This window comes from Danio rerio, chromosome 8 (assembly GCF_052040795.2).
Source record: "Danio rerio strain M-AB ecotype USA chromosome 8, GRCz13ab, whole genome shotgun sequence".
Taxonomy (NCBI): domain Eukaryota; kingdom Metazoa; phylum Chordata; class Actinopteri; order Cypriniformes; family Danionidae; genus Danio; species Danio rerio.
In genome coordinates, this window is record NC_141028.1 from 56,307,777 (window position 1) to 56,327,386 (window position 19,610).

At 37.7% G+C, this 19,610-nt stretch overlaps 1 protein-coding gene and 2 long non-coding RNA genes across 9 annotated transcripts in view; 2 read left to right on the forward strand and 1 right to left on the reverse strand.

Annotated features, from left to right (window-relative positions):
• Positions 1-19,610, forward strand: part of LOC147842870 (uncharacterized) — a 469,436-nt gene that overhangs the window by 260,177 nt on the left and 189,649 nt on the right. The window lies entirely within an intron of this gene.
• Positions 1-19,610, forward strand: part of tp73 (tumor protein p73) — a 93,986-nt gene that overhangs the window by 67,478 nt on the left and 6,898 nt on the right. For 3 of the 7 annotated variants that reach the window (XM_087262897.1, XM_087262896.1, NM_183340.1), the window contains 7 exon segments: positions 2,192-2,301; positions 5,458-5,600; positions 5,715-5,803; positions 8,652-8,776; positions 9,334-9,482; positions 11,897-12,029; positions 18,413-18,506. In XM_087262897.1, coding sequence (XP_087119023.1) covers positions 2,192-2,301; positions 5,458-5,600; positions 5,715-5,803; positions 8,652-8,776; positions 9,334-9,482; positions 11,897-12,029; positions 18,413-18,506 — 843 coding nt within the window. 7 annotated transcript variants of the gene reach the window in all.
• Positions 16,128-19,473, reverse strand: LOC147835822 (uncharacterized). Its single transcript, XR_015498535.1, has 2 exons — positions 17,056-19,473; positions 16,128-16,729 (listed from the first exon to the last, which is right to left on the reverse strand). It is a non-coding gene; the product is annotated as an uncharacterized LOC147835822 (long non-coding RNA).

Here is a 19,610-nt window from a genome sequence, read left to right on the forward strand (position 1 = left end):
TGGATATGGATATTTTTTGGACCATTCTCTGTAAACCCTAGAGATGGTTGTTTGTGAAAATCCCAGTAGATCAGCAGTTTCTGAAATACTCAGACCAGTCTGGCAGCAACAACCATGCCACGTTCAAAGTCACTTAAATCACCTTTCTTCCCCATTCTGATGCTCGGTTTGAACTGCAGCAGATCGTCTTGACCACGTCTACATGCCTAAATGCATTTTAGTTGCTGCCATGTGATTGGCTGATTAAAAATTTGCCTTAACAAGCAGTTGGACAGGTGTACCTAATAAAGTGGTCAGTGAGTGTATGATCTTTGATCTGTGCATCATTAGTCTGTACTTTTCTATGTTAAATATACTCTTTTAAGTTCGTCTGAAGTAGAGATGCGCGGATCTGCTGAAATGACACCCGAATCTGTGGCTTCATACTAATCAACCACCCGCCACCCGCCCGCTCATACAGTTTTATCTGATATATGTATCCGCACCCGATCGGCACTTTAATAATTTAATTCTTTGTTTTAGGCATGATAGGTCACCGTCAGGGCAGGTTGCGGACTCCGCCCTCTTTGGGTGCTTTCACACCTGCCTTATTTAGTTCGATTGAATCGCACTAGAGTTCGTTTTCCCTTATGGTGCGGTTCGTTTGGGCAGGTGTGAATGCAGCAATCGTACTCGAGTGCGCACTAAAAGCGGACCAAATAACCTCTTCAAGCAGGTCTCGGTACGCTTTCAAACAAACCCTGGAGTGGTTCGTTTGTGGTGAGAATATGATCCGTACTAAAACAGGTCCAACTGCAAAAAGTACTGCAACTTTTGGACTAAATCAGCTGCCGTAGGCCGATGCGCTGTGCTTTATGGGATATGGAGGAAAAATATTTGTTGACAGCGCTTTACCAACAGAGAGAGAGAGAGAAAACATTACCTGATGGATCGTTGGTAATATTTCCGCAAGATGACCATGTCGCAGTTTAGCTAAATTAATTCACGACTCCTCCTGAAGTGACGTGCGATGCATTAAAACCCTGTTTTCCAGCCACAGCCGCGCTTCATTCTCGAAATGTATAGTTTGTCTAAAGCAGGCATACAATTAGTCAGCGCAGTCGTCCCTCCAGAGTAAAAACGACATTGTGTGTCTGACGGTTTTGTTTACTTGGGGGAGTTCATTGGCATTTTCCCCCACGTGAAATCTAACTAATCAATAAGCAGTTTAGGAAATATGTTCAATAACATCTGGCCAATGAGAGATGTGGATTTTGTCAGATGACTCCATTTTGGTTCGTTTCAAATGGTTCGGACCAAAGCCAGCAGTGCGGTGTGAAAACAACCCAAAGATGGCAGAAAATGCAACAATGTATCATTTATTGCCCTTGGTCCGGACCAAATATAGCGAACTACAGATGAGAAAGCACCCTTTATTCTGCCGCCCTAGGCGGCCTCCTGGGTTGCCTCGATGAAGGCGCCGACTCTGGTCACCATGGATATTAACAGCAGATTCAGTGAACTGTAATCTGCACATCTATAATAGTAAAATAATACATCAATTGTAAACGTTTTAAATGAACATTTATTTATAAAATCAAAAGTTTGTCTTTAGACAACATTTTCTTCATTTTCAAATAGATACAGAAAGTAAAAATAAGACATTTTAGCTTTCACAGATAACAAAAAGGGTGCTACTTCAGCCTAAACAGCACCTATGTTGTTTACTTGGCCTTTTTCTTTGCACTATGCAGAAACAGAATAGCATCTATTGCACCTGTATTTGGGCGATTCCGCCTCGCCCTCAAAACGTAGTCAGCTGCACTGAATGAGCATTTGCTTTCACCGCTTGTTGTAGGAATGAACAATAAGGCGCTGCAGTTGCAGAAATATGCGATCTTGTTTCCCCCAGAACAATCGCAGAAACTCTCTGATGACTCCTCTAACTGAAACTTTGAACTGTAGGCTACTCTTTGACTTTATCCATAACTTTAGGTGTCTCATCTTCCCATTCTGCAAAGCCCACTCTGCTTTTTTCGCTGGTCCTCTGCCATGTCCCGCTACATCCACCCGCTACCGACCCACAATTACTCATAATGTATTTTTTTATTACCTGACCCACGGATTATCCGCAGCGCCCGCGGATATAACCGCCATCCGCGCATCGCTAGTCTGAAGCTATAATAATCACACTCTCTTTGTCTTTCTTCAGGTGGGCACAGAGTTCACGACCATTCTGTATAATTTCATGTGTAACAGCAGTTGTGTTGGAGGAATGAACCGCAGGCCAATCCTCATCATCATCACGCTGGAGACACGAGAGTGAGTAAACATCACTGATACTTATTTATCATTCAATTACGCTACTTTAGTTATGTTTTGGGGGTTTCCTGAAAATTGGTTTACGTTCATAAGCTCGAAAAAAAACCTGCAATGTTTCTCGTAGTTTCTATAACAATTGGTTCAAACATCTGGTCTCTCTAAACCCTTCCCCTAATCTGGAAGTTTTATTACTAGTTTATTTTTGGACTATTGGTAAATGTCTATTGGTTTTGTTGAGTACATGTTGATGAGGAAGCTCATTGGCCGCAGAGGCTACTGCAATCAATCATGTGTACTGTGTAGTTGATGACACAGTTGACAGTGGTAGATTGGGTAGGATCTATCAGTCCGCAGTCCCATGACAGAACTGTGTAAGGGGCATATTGCACAAATAGGGCGCGATGAGTTTTCCAGACACACCTAGTTGAGAACATCTCAACCTTTTAGAATGTCTCAAGTACACTGAGAGTCAAGTGACTAGAACTAACCAATCAGCTTCTTACTTTAGCCCCTTTCACACATACAGACGTTTCTGGTTGTATGTGTGAATAGGTCCTTTTTGAAAATACCGGTAAATTCGTTCTGGCTATTTTCCGGAAAGAGAAGTTGTAAGTTGTAACATTACCGGCAATTTGCCGGAATGCTGCGCTGTGTGAATGCAGAAGGAAGATTGCCGTAATAAACGCGTGCACGTCTAGAACGTGCTGACGTGAGACGTCTGCTTTAGCCAATCACAACAGTCAGACGCATTTACGTCCGCGCGGTTTGTGAGAATAAAAGCCTTTGAATATTTTTCCAGACACATTTAGCTGCTAGAAGTTAGTCAGATCACGTTTATATGTTCTTCTTAATGCCAACTGTGTAAATAATCATCGATGAGATGCTTATGATAAGCCGTTGTTTGTTTACCTTCAAGCTTTGCGTGTGCCTGTGAAACAGCCTGTGAGCGCCTGCACACGCACATATTATGAACATCTCGACATGCGAAAGTGATCCTGCAAAAGTTGTTCACAATATTGATCATCCACAGAGTTTGTAATTTAGTCGAATGTTTACAAATACAAGCGCAGCCGTTTAAAGCTCATTTGTGGTGAATGATGTCAGAATTTACCGGTATTTTGGAATGGATGTGTGAATGCTCTTTTCCGGAAAATTTCCGTAACGTCTATATACCAGTAAAGTCGTTTCGGAAATTTTCCAGATATTTACCGGTATCACTGTGTGAAAGGGGCTTTTGTCCCACCCAAGCAAGCCAGTGGCGACAGCGGCGAGGAACAAATTTTACCAATCGACGAAAGTGAAGCAAAAAACCTTGAGAGAAACCAGGCTTAGTTGGGCACGACCATTTCTCCTCTGGCCAAATTCTTGTGCAGAGCTGCAGTCTAGGCCCCAGATGCTGGAGAACGCAGAGCTTCGATTGTGTAGAAGCTGCAGGTGTGAGTAGGTTTCCGGCAGGTGTTCAGGCTGGCCACAAAGATCAATGCAGAGGCTTGTCTGTCACTGGGATCTTTCAGGAATCAGTCTCATGCTCTCCACTCCTCTATTACCACCACAGTATTTGCTCAGAATACGGCCTGGTCCAAGATTATGGATACCTCTAGAAGTCCTCTATGTTTGGCATCATCTCTTTACAGGCACAATCTCTAGAGGCCTCAGGTGTATCAGAGCTGCAGCAATGGTTTGTCAGTTTGTCATCCTCTTACTGTACCTTCAGACCAAAAGCAGCGAGAGCGGCAAAGTAGCTGGTAGTCATTTATTTTCGATGAGAGCCGGCGAGAAGCAGCATGGTGCGGCACGTTTTCGCCGGTGTGTGCGTCGAGGAGAGTTGAAATCAAGTCAACTTTATGGTAATAAGCTATGACTAGGTTCGGCGGCAAGCAGTCGGAATGAAGAAGTCCACCGCTTGAGAGGAGTCCAGAGAACAAAAGTCACTGTAAACTTTGGTTCCGACCACACATGTTCCCAAGGGTTTGATTATTGCGGTCGTCAGATTTCCAATTATTTGTAATGTTTTCTTACAGGAACATACTTTTAAAAAGTTGCTGGTGAGTTACTGATGTACATTAATGTTATATATATTTTTTTTTCTTTAAAAAAGCGGGAATCAATACAAAACAGTTTTGGTGCTTCAGGATATTTCAGAAATATGGACACATATTGGATAAGTGGAGCAAAGCCAGACCACATGCAACTTTATCTTCCGTAGTTAAATGAATTTGATTATAAGTGCGCAACATTTTCACGCTAGAAAGCATGTTTGATGCGGGAATGTAACTGACATATGCTCCAACGGCCCCTTTAAATACGAGATCAATGTAGCGACTCTCTCGCCGCCGGAGCTGAAGGCAGACAGCTTTGTCGCCAGGGCGGCCACAGCAACCTTTGACGCTCTCACCGCCTTCGGTGTAAACGCACAGTTAGAAAAGAGTTGATAGTCACCTAGCAATGCAAGACACCAAGGGAGGGCGAGCACAAAGTGCATTGAAAATAGTGAAGGAAGCTTTCCGCATGGTTTTAAATGTTATGTATGTGAACAGACCCTAAATCTAAACTTTTCCAGGCCTCAGCTACAACTGCAGGGTTTGAGGGTCAAAGTTGACTCACATTAACCCATGATAGTTTTTGCATCAAGTAAAGACTATTTGAAGCACCAATTAATTATGATTAATTTCAGGCAGTTCGAATCTGTTCTTTCATTTGGAAAACAATAAAATTTTTCCTACGTTAGATAGTGGCTGCGCCTGAAATTGCATACTTACCTGCTATATAGTACGTTAAAAAGAATATGTGAGCTGAGTAGTATGTCCGAATTCATGGTATTTAAAAAACAGTAGATGAGTAGTTCCTGGATGACTTCCGGTGAGATTGTGAAGTGCGCATCTAATGTACGCCACTCTATCCCATGATGCCACACGAGAGAATTCATGAATGGGAGTAAAGTGAAGCATCTGACACAGGTAGGTCACATAATAATGATAATGACAATGATAATGTTAAGACAATACTGTCAATTCGGACAAACTACTTGGCTCACATACTGTTTTTCGGATGATTTCAGTTTGAATCTAAACTAGTTATGCATCAGAACAACACAAATGAAATTGCGAGTGTATAACTTTAAACTGCATGTCAAAAATCCCCTTTCTTTTCCCACAGCGGTCAGGTTCTCGGTAGGCGCTCATTTGAGGGACGGATTTGTGCCTGTCCGGGTCGCGACCGAAAAGCAGACGAAGACCATTTCAGGGAGCAACAGGCTCTAAACGAGAGCGTGGCCAAAAATGGAAATGCCAATAAACGAAGTGAGCTAAGAATCAGCATTTTTAGTCTTCATGACATTTTTTTTTTCATCTCATAAATGTTATCTTAGTTACATTATCTCTGGTTATAACTGGACTTTTCTTCTGTGTGGACAGATTTCAAACAGACTCCAACCAATATTACAGGCCCTTCCATCAACATCAAGAAGAAGAGGCACGGAGAAGAGGAGATGTATTACATACCAGTGAGTTGGGCTGGCAAGATTATGAAAATTATATACTTTCAATCATGTGATTAATTGTCTGTTTTGGAACCCATACAGGAATTTTATGTATTGTCAAATATGAGTATATACTATATATTAAATGGGAGTTAATTAATATATTTGAACATGTGTAAATGTAAACTGACATTTTTTACAATATTTTGAAATATATGTACATGTATGACATTTTTTAACCGTCGGCACCCCATAAAAATAAACAATCTCCAAAACTACGGCATTCGTTTGTGCTACATTTGTGCTGGTTTGTGTCTGAGATATTAAGTATTATCTTTTTGACCGTGTGACAACACTTTCCACCCTACAGTATGTAACTCAAATCCCTCCAAATCAGCACAGTTCGTTTGTGCTCGATTTGTGCCATTAAAACAAATATCTATTTTTGTTGTTTAGATATAATTACGAAAATATTTCGGAATTATATCTATAACCAAAATATTTCGGGAGCCGCAACATCACTTCACCCCAGTTTCTCTAAATCGCACAAAACTGGTGTCATTCGTTTGTGCTCGATTTGTGCTGGTTTGTGCTGTTAAAACAAACACTTTATCTGTTTTGTTGTTTAGATATAACCAAAGTATTTCGAAAATCGTAACGTCACTTCACCCCAGTTTCTCTAAATCGCACAAAACTGGTGTCGTTCGTTTGTGCACGATTTGTGCTGGTTTGTGCTGTTAAAACAAACACTTCATCTGTTTTCGTTGTTTAGATATAACCAAAATATTTTGGGAGCCGTAACGCCACTTCACCCCAGTTCCTCTAAATCGAACAAAACTGGTGCCATTCGTTTGTGCTCGATTTGTGCCGTTAAAACAAACACTTTATCTATTTTCGTTGTTTAGATATAACCAAAGTATTTTGAGAATCGTAACGTCACTTCACCCCAGTTTCTCTAAATCGCACAAAACTGGTGTCATTCGTTTGTGCTCAGTTTGTGCTGGTTTGTGCTGTTAAAACAAACACTTCATCTGTTTTCGTTTGTTAGATATAACCAAAATATTTCGGGAGCCGTAACGCCACTTTACCCCAGTTCCTCTAAATCGAACAAAACTGGTGCCATTTGTTTGTGCTCAATTTGTGCTGGTTTGTGCCGTTAAAACAAACACTTTATCTGTTTTCGTTGTAGATATTTAATCGTTGTAAAGTATTTCGAGAATCGTAAAGTCACTTTACCTCAGTTCCTATAAATTGCACAAAACCATTCGTTTGTGCTCGATTTGTGCTTTTTATGATATAAAGGTTTCAGAATAAACTATATTGGCCTTGGCTATTTTAATATCTAAAAAACAAAGCATCACAAACAAAAATTCTTCCAGCATAAACAAATTAGTATATTTTAGAATATCATGATGTCATTGTCTTTAATTCAATATTTTGATAACAAAAGCATTACTAACAAAACTTTCATAGGTACAATCCAGCACAAATGAAGCACACAAGCGCGACTATTTTGGCAACTGAGTCCGAGACCTCTGAATGAACAAATATAATTTTATTAGGCCTATAAAATAACACAAACGAGTACAAACGAAAATAATATATTCATGCACAAATAAATATCTGATGTTCATTTCAACGCCACAAATCAAGCACAAAATAATGACACCAGTTTTGTGTGATTTAGAGAAACTGGGGTGATGTTACGATTTTCTAAATACTTTGGTTAAATCTAAAAAACGAAAATAGATAAAGTGTTTGTTTTAACGCCACAAACCAGCACAAATTGCACACAAACGAATGACACCAGTTTTGTGCGATTGGGGTGAAGTGACGTTACAGCTCCCGAAATATTTATGTTATATCTAAACAAAGAAAATAGATAAAGTATTTGTTTTAACGCCACAAATCGAGCACAAACAAACTGTGCTGATTTGGAGTGATTTGAGCAACATAGGGTGGAAATTGACATTGCACAGTCAAAAAGATAATGCTTAATATCTCAGACCCCAAACCAGAACAAACATTCGTTTTTGCAGCACAAATCAGGACTAACGAATGCCAGATTTTTCGGGATTATTTAGTTTTATGGGGTGCCAACTTCACAGAGGTCATTTACCCTATCTATGAGTTCCAAATATGAACTTGGATGGTAAATATGTGATTTAATCATATTTCCTTATATCAGATTGCTATATGGGGCTGTTATGTTTATTTTAATGTGTTGAGATTATTTGACTCTTTTGTAAGTTGTCATTTTGCACCTCTAAATATTAAAGTAATTTATTTAATGCAAAAAAATGTAAAGAAAAAACACCACAAACTTGCTTTAATCACATTATCAAAGTATCCCATTTTAAAGAAATTACAGCAAGACAACCACGGTTAGACTAAATAACCACATTTAGACTACATTTTTGGCAGGAAAAAGCATTTTAAAAATAGCTGAAATATATATCAGCCGGTAAAAAAGCTATGCTATGCTGCGCCTGATTGTTACACTCTTCATCCGCATTTACTGTGCAGTCTAATTGTCTTTCACACTGGACGCAGAAAGCACTATGCTATGAAACCCATTTATTTCAATGGCATACACTGAGCAACGGTAGGCTGACCAAGAGCAGCAGAGCACACCTTCGACTACCTTGTGCCACAGTCAAAGTCAAACATAGTTCAATATTTCACTGCCAAATGCATCCAGATTTGTCAGTTTTGGGCCCAGAATTTTCATTTCAATGCGTTGAGTGTTGATGAACCCGAAACATAACCTACTTGTAAGTTTGTGATAAGAATTTTTTTGTCCCTTAAAATGCTTGGATTGAAAAAGAAGTTCATTTTTCTTGTCATATAACACATTTGGATTGTTTTGAAGGTGCGCGGCCGGGAAAACTTTGACATCCTGATGAAGATAAAGGACAGTTTGGAGCTTGTAGAGTTTGTCCCACAACAGTTAGTGGATTCATACAGACAACAACAACAGCAGCTCCTCCAGAGACAGTGAGTGTTTATATAGTGATCATACACTGCCTATTACTTTTTATTAATATTTTTATTCAGCATCAAATATATTTGAAAAAAATATTTGAGTCATTTTCTCACCCTTCGCTTGTTCCAAACCTTAATGGTTTCTTCTGTCGAACACTAAAGAAGATATTTTGAAGAAAGCTGGAAATCTGTAACCTTTGATCTCCACAGCTTTTCCTACTATGGAAGTCAATGGTTACAGGCTTTTAGCTTTCTTCAAAATATCCTCTTTTAACAGAATACGGTTTTTAAAACCACTTCCGAGTGAGTAAATACTTATTTTTGGGTGAACTATCCCTTTAATTTCTTATAATATTACGGAATTTCCTTGTACTCAATTAATTTTTTATTAAATAACTGCATCTTGGATTAGTGTATTTGAAAAATTTAATGACCCCAAACGTTTGAACATTAGTGTGTATATAAAAAAAAAAAAAAAATATGATCTGCTAGCCCTTTTTTATGTATCTAGCATTTAGTGTTTATTTGAGGGCTGTGTATGAATCATGTGTCTGTCATGTGATTCACAGAAATCATGTCGCCTCTCCGTCTTCATACGGGACACTCAATAACATGAATAAGATTCACGGGCCAATAAGCAAACTGCCCTCAGTGAATCAGCTCGTGACACAACAGACCCAGCAGAGCGCAGGACCCTCCGCATCTTTATCACATATGGGTGAGCTTCAGATTTCACTTACGTTTGTATAGTCCTTTCAACAGATTTCCCATGAAAACACTGCTTTTGCTGCATCTATATGAAAAAGATTTTAGGACTAATTCATAAAACAATCTCTGTCGCCATCTGATGGTGGAACTATGTAACATCAACTGTCAATCGACACAATCAGACCATTTTAGAGTACAAAGTGAAGTTTCATAAACTAATTTCGAGAGGAGCACGTGATATGATTGTGCACCGCTGGCCACTCATCCGTAATCAGTAATAATCCAATCAGAATGATTCTAGCTTAGTATAAATGGATCACTTTCTCCTCATTGCACTATCTTGGTTTTGGAAGAATCCCCCCTTCCACCCCATCTCCTCCTTTTTCTCCCCTTCTAAAGGGGGAGCGATCGAGACCTACCTGATCTCGGTTCTCCTGATATCCTTCTAAACCGGGTGGGAGCCCTGGGCTCAAATATCTCCGAGCTCAGGGTTCTCTCCCGGGACAGCATGTCAAACCTGCTATAAGTGCCAAGCATATCTAAGTGGGAACTCTTGAAACACTTGTTTTAGGGTGCTTTCACACCTTTAGATTGATTGTTTTGTTCCGAAACAGGGATTAAAATTGCTGCAATGTTTATTTTGTTACTGGCGCGCTTGTATTTCACACAGCAAAGTTTCTAAACAGACCAAAATTATCAAAACATGTCATGTGCAAGTAAACTCCCCTCACATTGGTCAGTTTGCTGTATTTTCCGCAATTCTGCTCAGCTGTCATACGTTATTGTTTTAATTTATGACAACGAGAATGAGACATTATAAACGAAAAGGTGCACAGTTAGGAATGATATCTCTACTCAATATTCTCTCTTATAGCCATAAACACTTACAGGCCACTTTATTAGGTACACCTGTCCAATTGCTCGTTAGAGCAAATTTCTAATCAGCCAATCAAATGGCTGCAACTAATGCATTTAGGCACGTAGACATGGTCAAGACGACCCGCTGCAGTTCAAACCGAGCATTAGCATATGGAAGAAAGGTGATTTAAGTGACTTTGAATGTGGCATGGTTGTTGCTGCCAGTCAAGCTGGTCTGAGTTTTTCAGAAACTGCAGATCTACTGGGATTTTCACACACAACCATCTCTAGGGTTTACAGAGAATAGTTCAAAAAAGAGGAAATATCCAGTGAGCGGCAGTTCTGTGGGTGCAAATGCCTTGTTGATGCCAGAGGTCAGAGGAGAATGGCCAGACTGGTAGCAGCTGATAGAAAGACAACAGTAGGTCAAATAACCACTCGTTACAACCGAGTTATGCAGAAGAGCATCTCTGAGCGCATAGAAGACCACACCGGGTGCCAGCTGTCAGCTAAGAACAGGAAACTGAGGCTAAAATTCGCACAGGGTTATCAAATTCGCACAACAGAGGATTGAAAAACGTTGCCTGGTCTGATGAGGCTTGATTTCTGCTGCAACATTTGGATGGTAGGGTCAGAATTTGGCATCAACAACATAGAAAGATGAATCCATCCTGCTTGTATCAACGATTCAGGCTGCTGGTGGAGGTGTAATGTCATTTCTTGGCACACTTTGGGCCCATTAGTACCAATTGAGCATCATGTTAACGCCACAGCCTACCTAAGTATTGTTGCTGACCATGTCCATCCCTTTATGACCACAGTTTACCCATCTTCTGATGGCTACTTCCAACAGGAAAACGCACCATGTCCTAAAGCGCAAATCATCTCAGATTTTTTTCTTGAACATGACAATGAGTTGACTGTACTCTAATGGCCTCCACAGTCACCATAGCTCAATGCAATAGAGCACCTTTGGGATGTGGTGGAATGGAAAATTTGCATCATGGATGTGCAGCCGACAAATCTGCAGCAACTGCGTGATGCTATCATGTCAATATGGACCATCCCAACCCGGTACTAGTAAGGTGTAGCTAATAATGTGGCATTTAAGTGTAGGGGATGTCTATATGGACATAAATAAAGTGTATTTCAGTAAAAAAAAAAAAAAAAACTGAATTTGATTAGTTATTTAATAAGCCGAGGCAACAAAGAAATTAATAACAGCTGAGCTTCTGTATGAGTTCTGGTAAATTAACTAATTGGAACCTTGTGGCAAAGCATTACATACAATACATTAGCCCTGTGAATTTATCAATTAAAATAAATAAACAGAATTTCCAAAAATGTCTTAGGCCAGTTTAACATGTGAAAAATGTTTAAACTATTAAGCTTAATCACCAAGCATTTGCTAATGTTACGAACACCACTGCAAATACAATGCGTATATTCAATAACATTAAATAATAAATAATTATTGACAGTACAATCACTGTTCATTATCACGATGTATTGAATTGTTGAATACCACATGTTTGCTGATGTGGTCTTGTGGATTTGCTGTTGCAGGTGCGAACATGTTGGGAGGACACCACATGCAGTCTAACGGCGATGTGAATGGCGCTCACCAGTCCCAGTCTATAGTGTCCACCTCTCACTGTACCCCTCCCCCACCTTACAACCCCGACCCCAGCCTCGTCAGGTACTTCACCCTGCAGTAGAGCACATTCACACTGCACTACACAGCACCAACAAACAAATCCGCCTCTGAAACAATCTTATTCTAGACATGGGTAACACTTTACAATGAGATACTCCTAGTAATATTAGTAAACATGGATTAAGATGTTTACATGGTCAACAATATGCAGACATTGACACAATAAAGGGATAGTTCACCCCAAAATTAAAAGCTTCCTAGTGCTTTGAAATGTGCATTCTTTATTCGAAATTTGACGTAATCTCAACTGAAACATTACAAGGGGGCAGGACATAGAGTAGCTCCACCTCTTTAAAAAAGACAGCCAATATAATTTGGTTTTATCCCAACTCTGCCACTTCGCATTAAATGAAAAGCATCTTGAAGGAGGCGGGGCATATCAGATGCTTGCATTTGATTGGTTATGATTTGATGAGAAACTGAAGTATGACATGACGTGAAAAAAAAAACGATCTGTTTAGGCGCAAGCGTCAAACTACAAGCTTTGAATGTTCATATCAGGTTTATTTCTTATAAATGCAGGGTTGTTAACACGTAGTGGCTAAACAAATACTTTTTATCCAGCTAAAGTCTTTCTTAAAGTAAACAAATAGGGCGCAAGACATGTTAGGTGAGGTTTGTTGCTATTTTCAGACCAGCGCAACCCTAATTTTCACATTTTGCACCACAATGTTTAAATAACAAATACATTTGTGCCACTTTGGGGACTCATGGGTGTGCCGGTCTGAAAAGGAGCTGTGGTAAGCCTGGTTTATACTTCTGCGTCGAGTGATTGGCATGACCCATGCGTTGCTGTGCATTCATACTTCTGCGTGTTGTTTGTTTTGCACTGCAATAACACTTCTAAAGCGCTAGCTGGCAGTGGGTTTTTATGTTCTTCTATGTCGAGTTTCTTCACTGGTGTTTTGTTTTTTCTGAACGCTACCTAAATGTACAAGTAGCTAAAACTCACTCATTCTGAGGCGGGAACCGGCGGACGTGCAACAACTTGATTCATCAGGTAAACACAAAACAAAAGTTTTCCTGGAGATTCTTCACTGGTTCGACACTTGTAAACACTCACTCCAACGGGTTCGCGAGGCTCTCAATTTTGCCCACACTTGTCAGCGCTATCAAGCCGACCAATCACAGAGCTTGTGCTACGCGTCGTTGCGATGTGTAGTTACATTTTTTGAGAGGTGCACGTCAGCATCAGCCACAGTGAGGGCTATGCCACAGTCCCCGCCAAGCATACTTGTGCACATGATGCAGAAGAATAAATCAGCCTTTAAGGCGCATTGTAGGCACGTTGCTAATTTGAGGAACTGAAATAGACTGCACCACTGACCAACTGAAAGCAGGTCTAAAGTCTCCATCGCAGATCGCATCGCTTAAACAGATTGCTTAACACACACAGGATGTACAGCAATCGCATACATATGAAATATCTTTACATATGAAAAAAATAAAGGATTAAAATGGTACATAAATTATTATTTTCTACATAAATATAAAAACCACTGCCTCCATATTTTCTTTATGTCGGGGGGGCTTTTGCAGTTTATTTATGAGAGTTATTTGTTATTAATATTATTAGTTATTAATATATTAACATTACAGATATTAGTTATTATTATTAGCAGTATTATTTATTATATTCATATTTATATTTGTTATAATAAAACAAGTTTAGATTTGTCCACCTGTCGGGTTTTGGAGACGTATCCATCACCATATGGACAATACGAATAGGACGTGTGTTTGGATATAACTATTCCACACTGCGTTATTATTGTTCATTTATTGGTTTGCTGGAAATTAGAACTGAATTTAGAAATAGTTGTGAAACAAATCTTTGCGCTTAACAAACTAAATTAAATATGTAGGCTAATGGATGTCTTCAGTGGAGTGGGTATAACACCATTTTCTCATCCACGAAAGTAAAGGAGTAAAGAGTAAAAGTTAAGTAAAGAGAAAGTAAAGAGGCTGAATGGAGGAGGCTCATTCTTTATCCTCGCGCTGAAAATGCTCTGTTTAACTGTTTTCTCGCTAGTCAAGCGTTCAGTTTGTCAACTTACAAAGTCCGCCATGTAAATAGCTAATGTGCCATGGTGCGACGCAACTGACTCTTAAAGGGAATGGGAGACAGACTCTACTTGGTTTAATACACATTATGCTCAAAACACACGCATAACTCATTCAGAGAATAAGCACAACCCTGTTAGACCATTGCTGCGGCGCAGACTATATTTTTCTCTGTCCTTAAAATAGCAAAAGTGGATTCGGACATGCCCTTAATGCTTTTGCGCCATGTGCAATAGACTGCGCCTAGATCGTTAAAATAGAGCCCATGGATTTGGTTGTACTTGGGGTGGCTTAGTGGTTAGCTCTGTCGCCTAACAGCAAGAAGGTCGCCGGTTTGAGTCCCGGCTGGGCCAGTTGGCATCTCTGTGTGGTGTTTGCATGTTATCCCCATGTTTTCGTGGGTTTCCTCCGGGTGCTCTGGTTTCTCCCACAGTCCAAAGACATGCGCTATAGGGGAATTGGGTAATCAAAATTGTCCTGAGTGTGTGAATGTGAGAGTGTATGGGTGTTTCCCAGTACTGGGTTGCGGCTAAAAGGGTAAAACATGCTGAAATAAGTGAAAGTTCATTCCACTGTGGCAACCCCTGATAAATAAGGGACTAAGCCAAAGGGAAATGAATGAATGAATAGATTGCATGAATTAATGAATTTGATTGTACTTATATGGTTGTTGTCCTTTTCTATTGGTTGAGTAACAGATTGTCCTACTTCCGTGCCAGTGCACACCAATCAGAGACGAGTAGAGATGTCTTTTGCAAGAAGGAGGGAAATGTATTGGATTAGTAGTTATAAATTATAGCAAACATCCTAGCTAATGTTAACTAATGGGTAATTATTGTAAAGTGTTACCAATCTTTACGTAGAGCTGGTGAGTTATAGTATACAAGAGATTATTTTGATTATAAGGACGCTATTACTTTTAAAGCAGTTGTTGCTTTCTTTTTTATCCTTCATTTTTATTTGTACATAGGAGTAATACAATTGTAAATATTTCTCTGCTGGTCAGAGAAAGCTTTTGACGTTGAGCCTTTTTGATACTTATACATATTCACATTTCAAGCACATTATTTGTTTACATTTTTTATAATCACACATATACACTCACATGGGCTGGGCAGGGGTCGCGAGGTTACTTTCTAAATGTCCCGTACAGTTTCCTTAGTTTAATGAGTCTCATAAACACATGTCTGGAACACCTCAGAATGAAAAATAAGAAATTATATTTTGCTTGTCCTGGTTTAAGCACTATTAAAAGGAAACATTGTATTCAGATATTAGTTTTATGACAATTAAACTAAATAATGATCTATAATAAAGGGACTTTTTTGTCTTTTGTTGTTATAGTTATTCTCCATAGTATTTTTGAAATAATTTTTTTATTAAAAACAAGTACCACTTACATTTTATATTTTACTGTCTTTTTTATTACATTTCTTGAAAAATGCATTAGTTTTTTTTTTTTCACTATAGAAATGTCAATCCAATAAATGTTGGCCCAAAAATACTTAAAAAAAAAAAACTAAATCGTGTTTCTATCAGCAAATTGTCATTTCTTTTATTTTTTCCTTTTGGCTTTCGACTGAAAAATGACTGAGTTTTTCTGAGATTCACCTTCATCTTTGTTTTAGTCCATTACCACCAACAACCTGTGATCCTTATTTACCCACTTAATAACATTTGTTCATTCTGGAACTTAGTTTTTAAGTAAATATGTCTCACAGACTTCATTTTCAAAGGTTTGCTTATTAATATAAATGTTCTTGAGTCCATGTTTTGTTTAAAGTGACTTAAAATGCACAACTGCTATATTAAATCAGATATAGTGAGTTATTTCATCAAAAACAAACATGATGATGTAACGATTTCTTACTTTCATGTAGTTTTTGCTTGTCTCAGCTGCTGTAGTTTAAAATACTCTGTCGGCTTTATTTGCTACATTTACTGTAATTTTTTTATTGTATCAAGCAAAAGTTTTTGCTGAAATATTTAAAATAAAAAGATCAACACAATGAAAAATCTTGTTACGCATCATTAATGTAATTGCATGTTTTGATTGCTTTTTCATTTCTAAAAATCAAATCCTCTAAAAAATTCATACACAGCATGAAGCTTTTCATTTACCTACACCATGGTTCAAAAGTTTGGTTGTTTTTTTAAAGCAAATTAATGTTTATCTTGCCAAGGATGCAATACATTGGTCAATACGGACAATATAAAAGTTTGAAAAATTGTAAGAACTTTCAAATGTTTTTTTTTTTTACCATTTATAGTAATACATATTATAAAAAAATACAAAAAAATCTATTTTAATGGGTACTGAAAATTCACCTTTTAACATTACTTTTAACATATCAACTTCTGTTTGATATTGATATTAAAAACGAAACTTTTGGTCGATACCAATATCGATATTAACAAAAAATCACTGATCAATAACAACATTGACAAAGAACTTTTGGCTGATATCAATATCAACAATAACAAAAAACTTATAATAGATATATCGATATCAACAATAAATTTTTGGTGATACCAATATCGATATAAAAAAACACTGTTGATACCGATATTAACAATGAACTTTTGGCTGATACCAATATTGATATTAAAAAAAAACACTGACTGATACCGATATTAACAAAAAACTTTTGGCCCGATACTAATATCGATATTAACAAAAAACCACTGACCGATACCAAAATTAACAATAAACTTTTGGCCGATACCAATATCGATATTAACCAAAAAAATCATAGACCGATACCGATATTAACAAAAAAAAACTTTTGGCTGATACCAATATCGAACAACAAAAAACTTATGTTTGATATATTAATATCAACAATAAATTTTTGGTGATACCAATATCGATATACAAAAAACACTGATACCGATATTAACAATAAACTTTTGGTCAATACCAATATTGATATTAACAACAAACCACTGACTGATACCGATATTAACAAAAAACTTTTGGCTTCATACTAATATCGATATTAACAAAAAACCACTGACCGATACCGATATTAACAATAAACTTTTGGTCGATATATATATTGATATTAACAAAAAAAACACAGTCAGATACCGATATTAACAAAAAATACTTTTGGCCGGTACAAATATCGATATTAACAAAAGCTTTCTGACCAGTACCGATATTAACAATATATTTTTGGCCGATACCTATATTGATATTAACAAAAAACTTCTGTTCTATACTGATATTAACAATAACATTTTGGCCGATACCAATTGTCAATATTAGCAAAAACCTTCTAATTGTTAACGATACTAACAATAAACATTTGTTTGATACGAATAGCGATATTAACATAAAACTTCTGATCAATACCGTTATTAACAATAAACCTTTGGTCAATGCCGATATTAACAAAAACCTGGTAATATTGATATTGCAAACAGTACTTGCTAGTTTTTATTTTTTTGCTCTCCATTAAATTTACTGAACATGGATTGGATCATTTTTACGTTCAACTTTTCAACATATTAAGTAAGGAGATAAAATGATTTTTGCTATTCAGCATTTTATAATCTACAGTAATGTTTATTTGACATATAATAAAGCATATTTATTTAATAAACTTAATAAATAGTGCCAGTGCTGTTGCTTAATGTAAATTCTAAATTTTGCTTCTCCAGACAAATATTCACTCTCTAAAGTGCAGTCGTTTTTTTTTTTTTTTTTATTGTGAAGATGGTTTAGTACAAACAAAGCTATAGTTTTGTGTCAGTACACTAGTTGCTTTCCTGAAGCACATAAAACATTTAGTACATCTTAGACTACGATTTTATAAAGGTTGCTTGCTAATATTTAATGATCATGTTTTGAGAAAGGTTGGACTATTTAAAAGTATTATTGTCGATAGCGTTTAATGTAATCTAATATTGACCAATAAATATCGGCAGCCGATATTTCGGTGCATCCTAGTATTAATATCTATTATGATCAAATAAATGCAGACTTGGCTAGCATAACAGTCTTCTTCCAAAAACATTTAATCATTGAACCAAACTTTTGAATAGTAGCCTATATTGCATATTCACTATATATTAAACTGGTACTTGTATTGTCATTTAACCATGATTGCAATACACATGCTTTGTTTTGATTTTGTCATCAACATTCATGTTATCATTTCATCAGTATTGATAATAATGGCTGTGCAGATGCAAATGCCATGGTGCTTTGCTTTGTTATGTTCTCCATGGGTGAATATGTAATTCACAGGACGCAGCCGCTTGGTCTTAGTGGGATTCCTTTTCTCTCTGAACAGTTTCTTAACCAGCCTGGGCTGCCAAAACTGTATCGACTACTTCACGTCTCAGGGACTCCAGAGTGTGTACCACCTTCAGACTCTTACTATGGAGGTAAAGCAACAGTTCAGTCAATACAGTCTCATTTATTATCTGTCCATATTTTCAGCAGCAGTGTTGGGTGCCTCAAGTATTTACCATGAGGAAAGTCATATTTTTCAGGATCTGTTTATTAATTAGTATGCTTTAACATTTGTAACACAATTAAATAATCTGACATTTTATGGAGAACTAGTCAGTGCCTGATGACACTAATAGAATACAACTATTTGAACCTAAAACTCGAGGTATTGGGGCACATCAGTGGAGTTGCTCTTTAGTGTTTGGGCCTTCTGCAGTGACATTTACACTAACCTAACTGTGAAAACTAAACTGAAGCAGTTTTAATTTACAAGAACTTCATCTTTGTTAAGCTACTTTGACACAATCCACATTGTAAAGGCGCTATAGAAACAAAGATTGAGTTCAAAATCAGAAAAGTTAAGGTTATTAGTTACCATGTGGGGGCTCGTCCGGGATAGGAATGAGGTTTAGGGGGGTAAGCATAACCGAGGCCAGCTAGCGAAGTGCTATGCAGGTAAACCTCAAAAGTTGCTCTAGTGACAGATGGTCTTTAGCCTCCTTGTTAGAGCAACCATTTCCCATTCAAAGAAAAGCTCAGAGCAGGTTCGGTGCAGTAGGATCAGTGGGTTACACTTATAACTGTTAACAGTTCCAAGTTGATATATATAAACATTGTTAACATGCCGTTATAAATTAAATAGGTGATGTCTATGTGTAGATGTTAAATGAAGTGTATTTGTGTATTTAAGTGTATGTGTTGTCCTCGAAGTCTTCGATGGTTGGCATCATCTCTTTGCTCTGCACAATCTCTAGTGTCATCGAGGTCTAGATCCCCCGGTGGAAATCGAGAACCAAGAAAATAATTAGCGTAGCTGCTATTTATAACGTATTTGAGCGCGATATTAATGTCAATGTGAAAATGGGAAAAGTGCTATAAATTAAAAACAAGCATATAACCAAAAAATAGAAGTATTTCTAATAGAGTGCATGGTGCATTAGGACAGGAAGAGTGTGTCCGAGGGGTGGTTTGTCAAGCCCACTCACCTGCATGGAGCACACTTATATGCATCAACTATTTACTAAAAAGATAAGTCT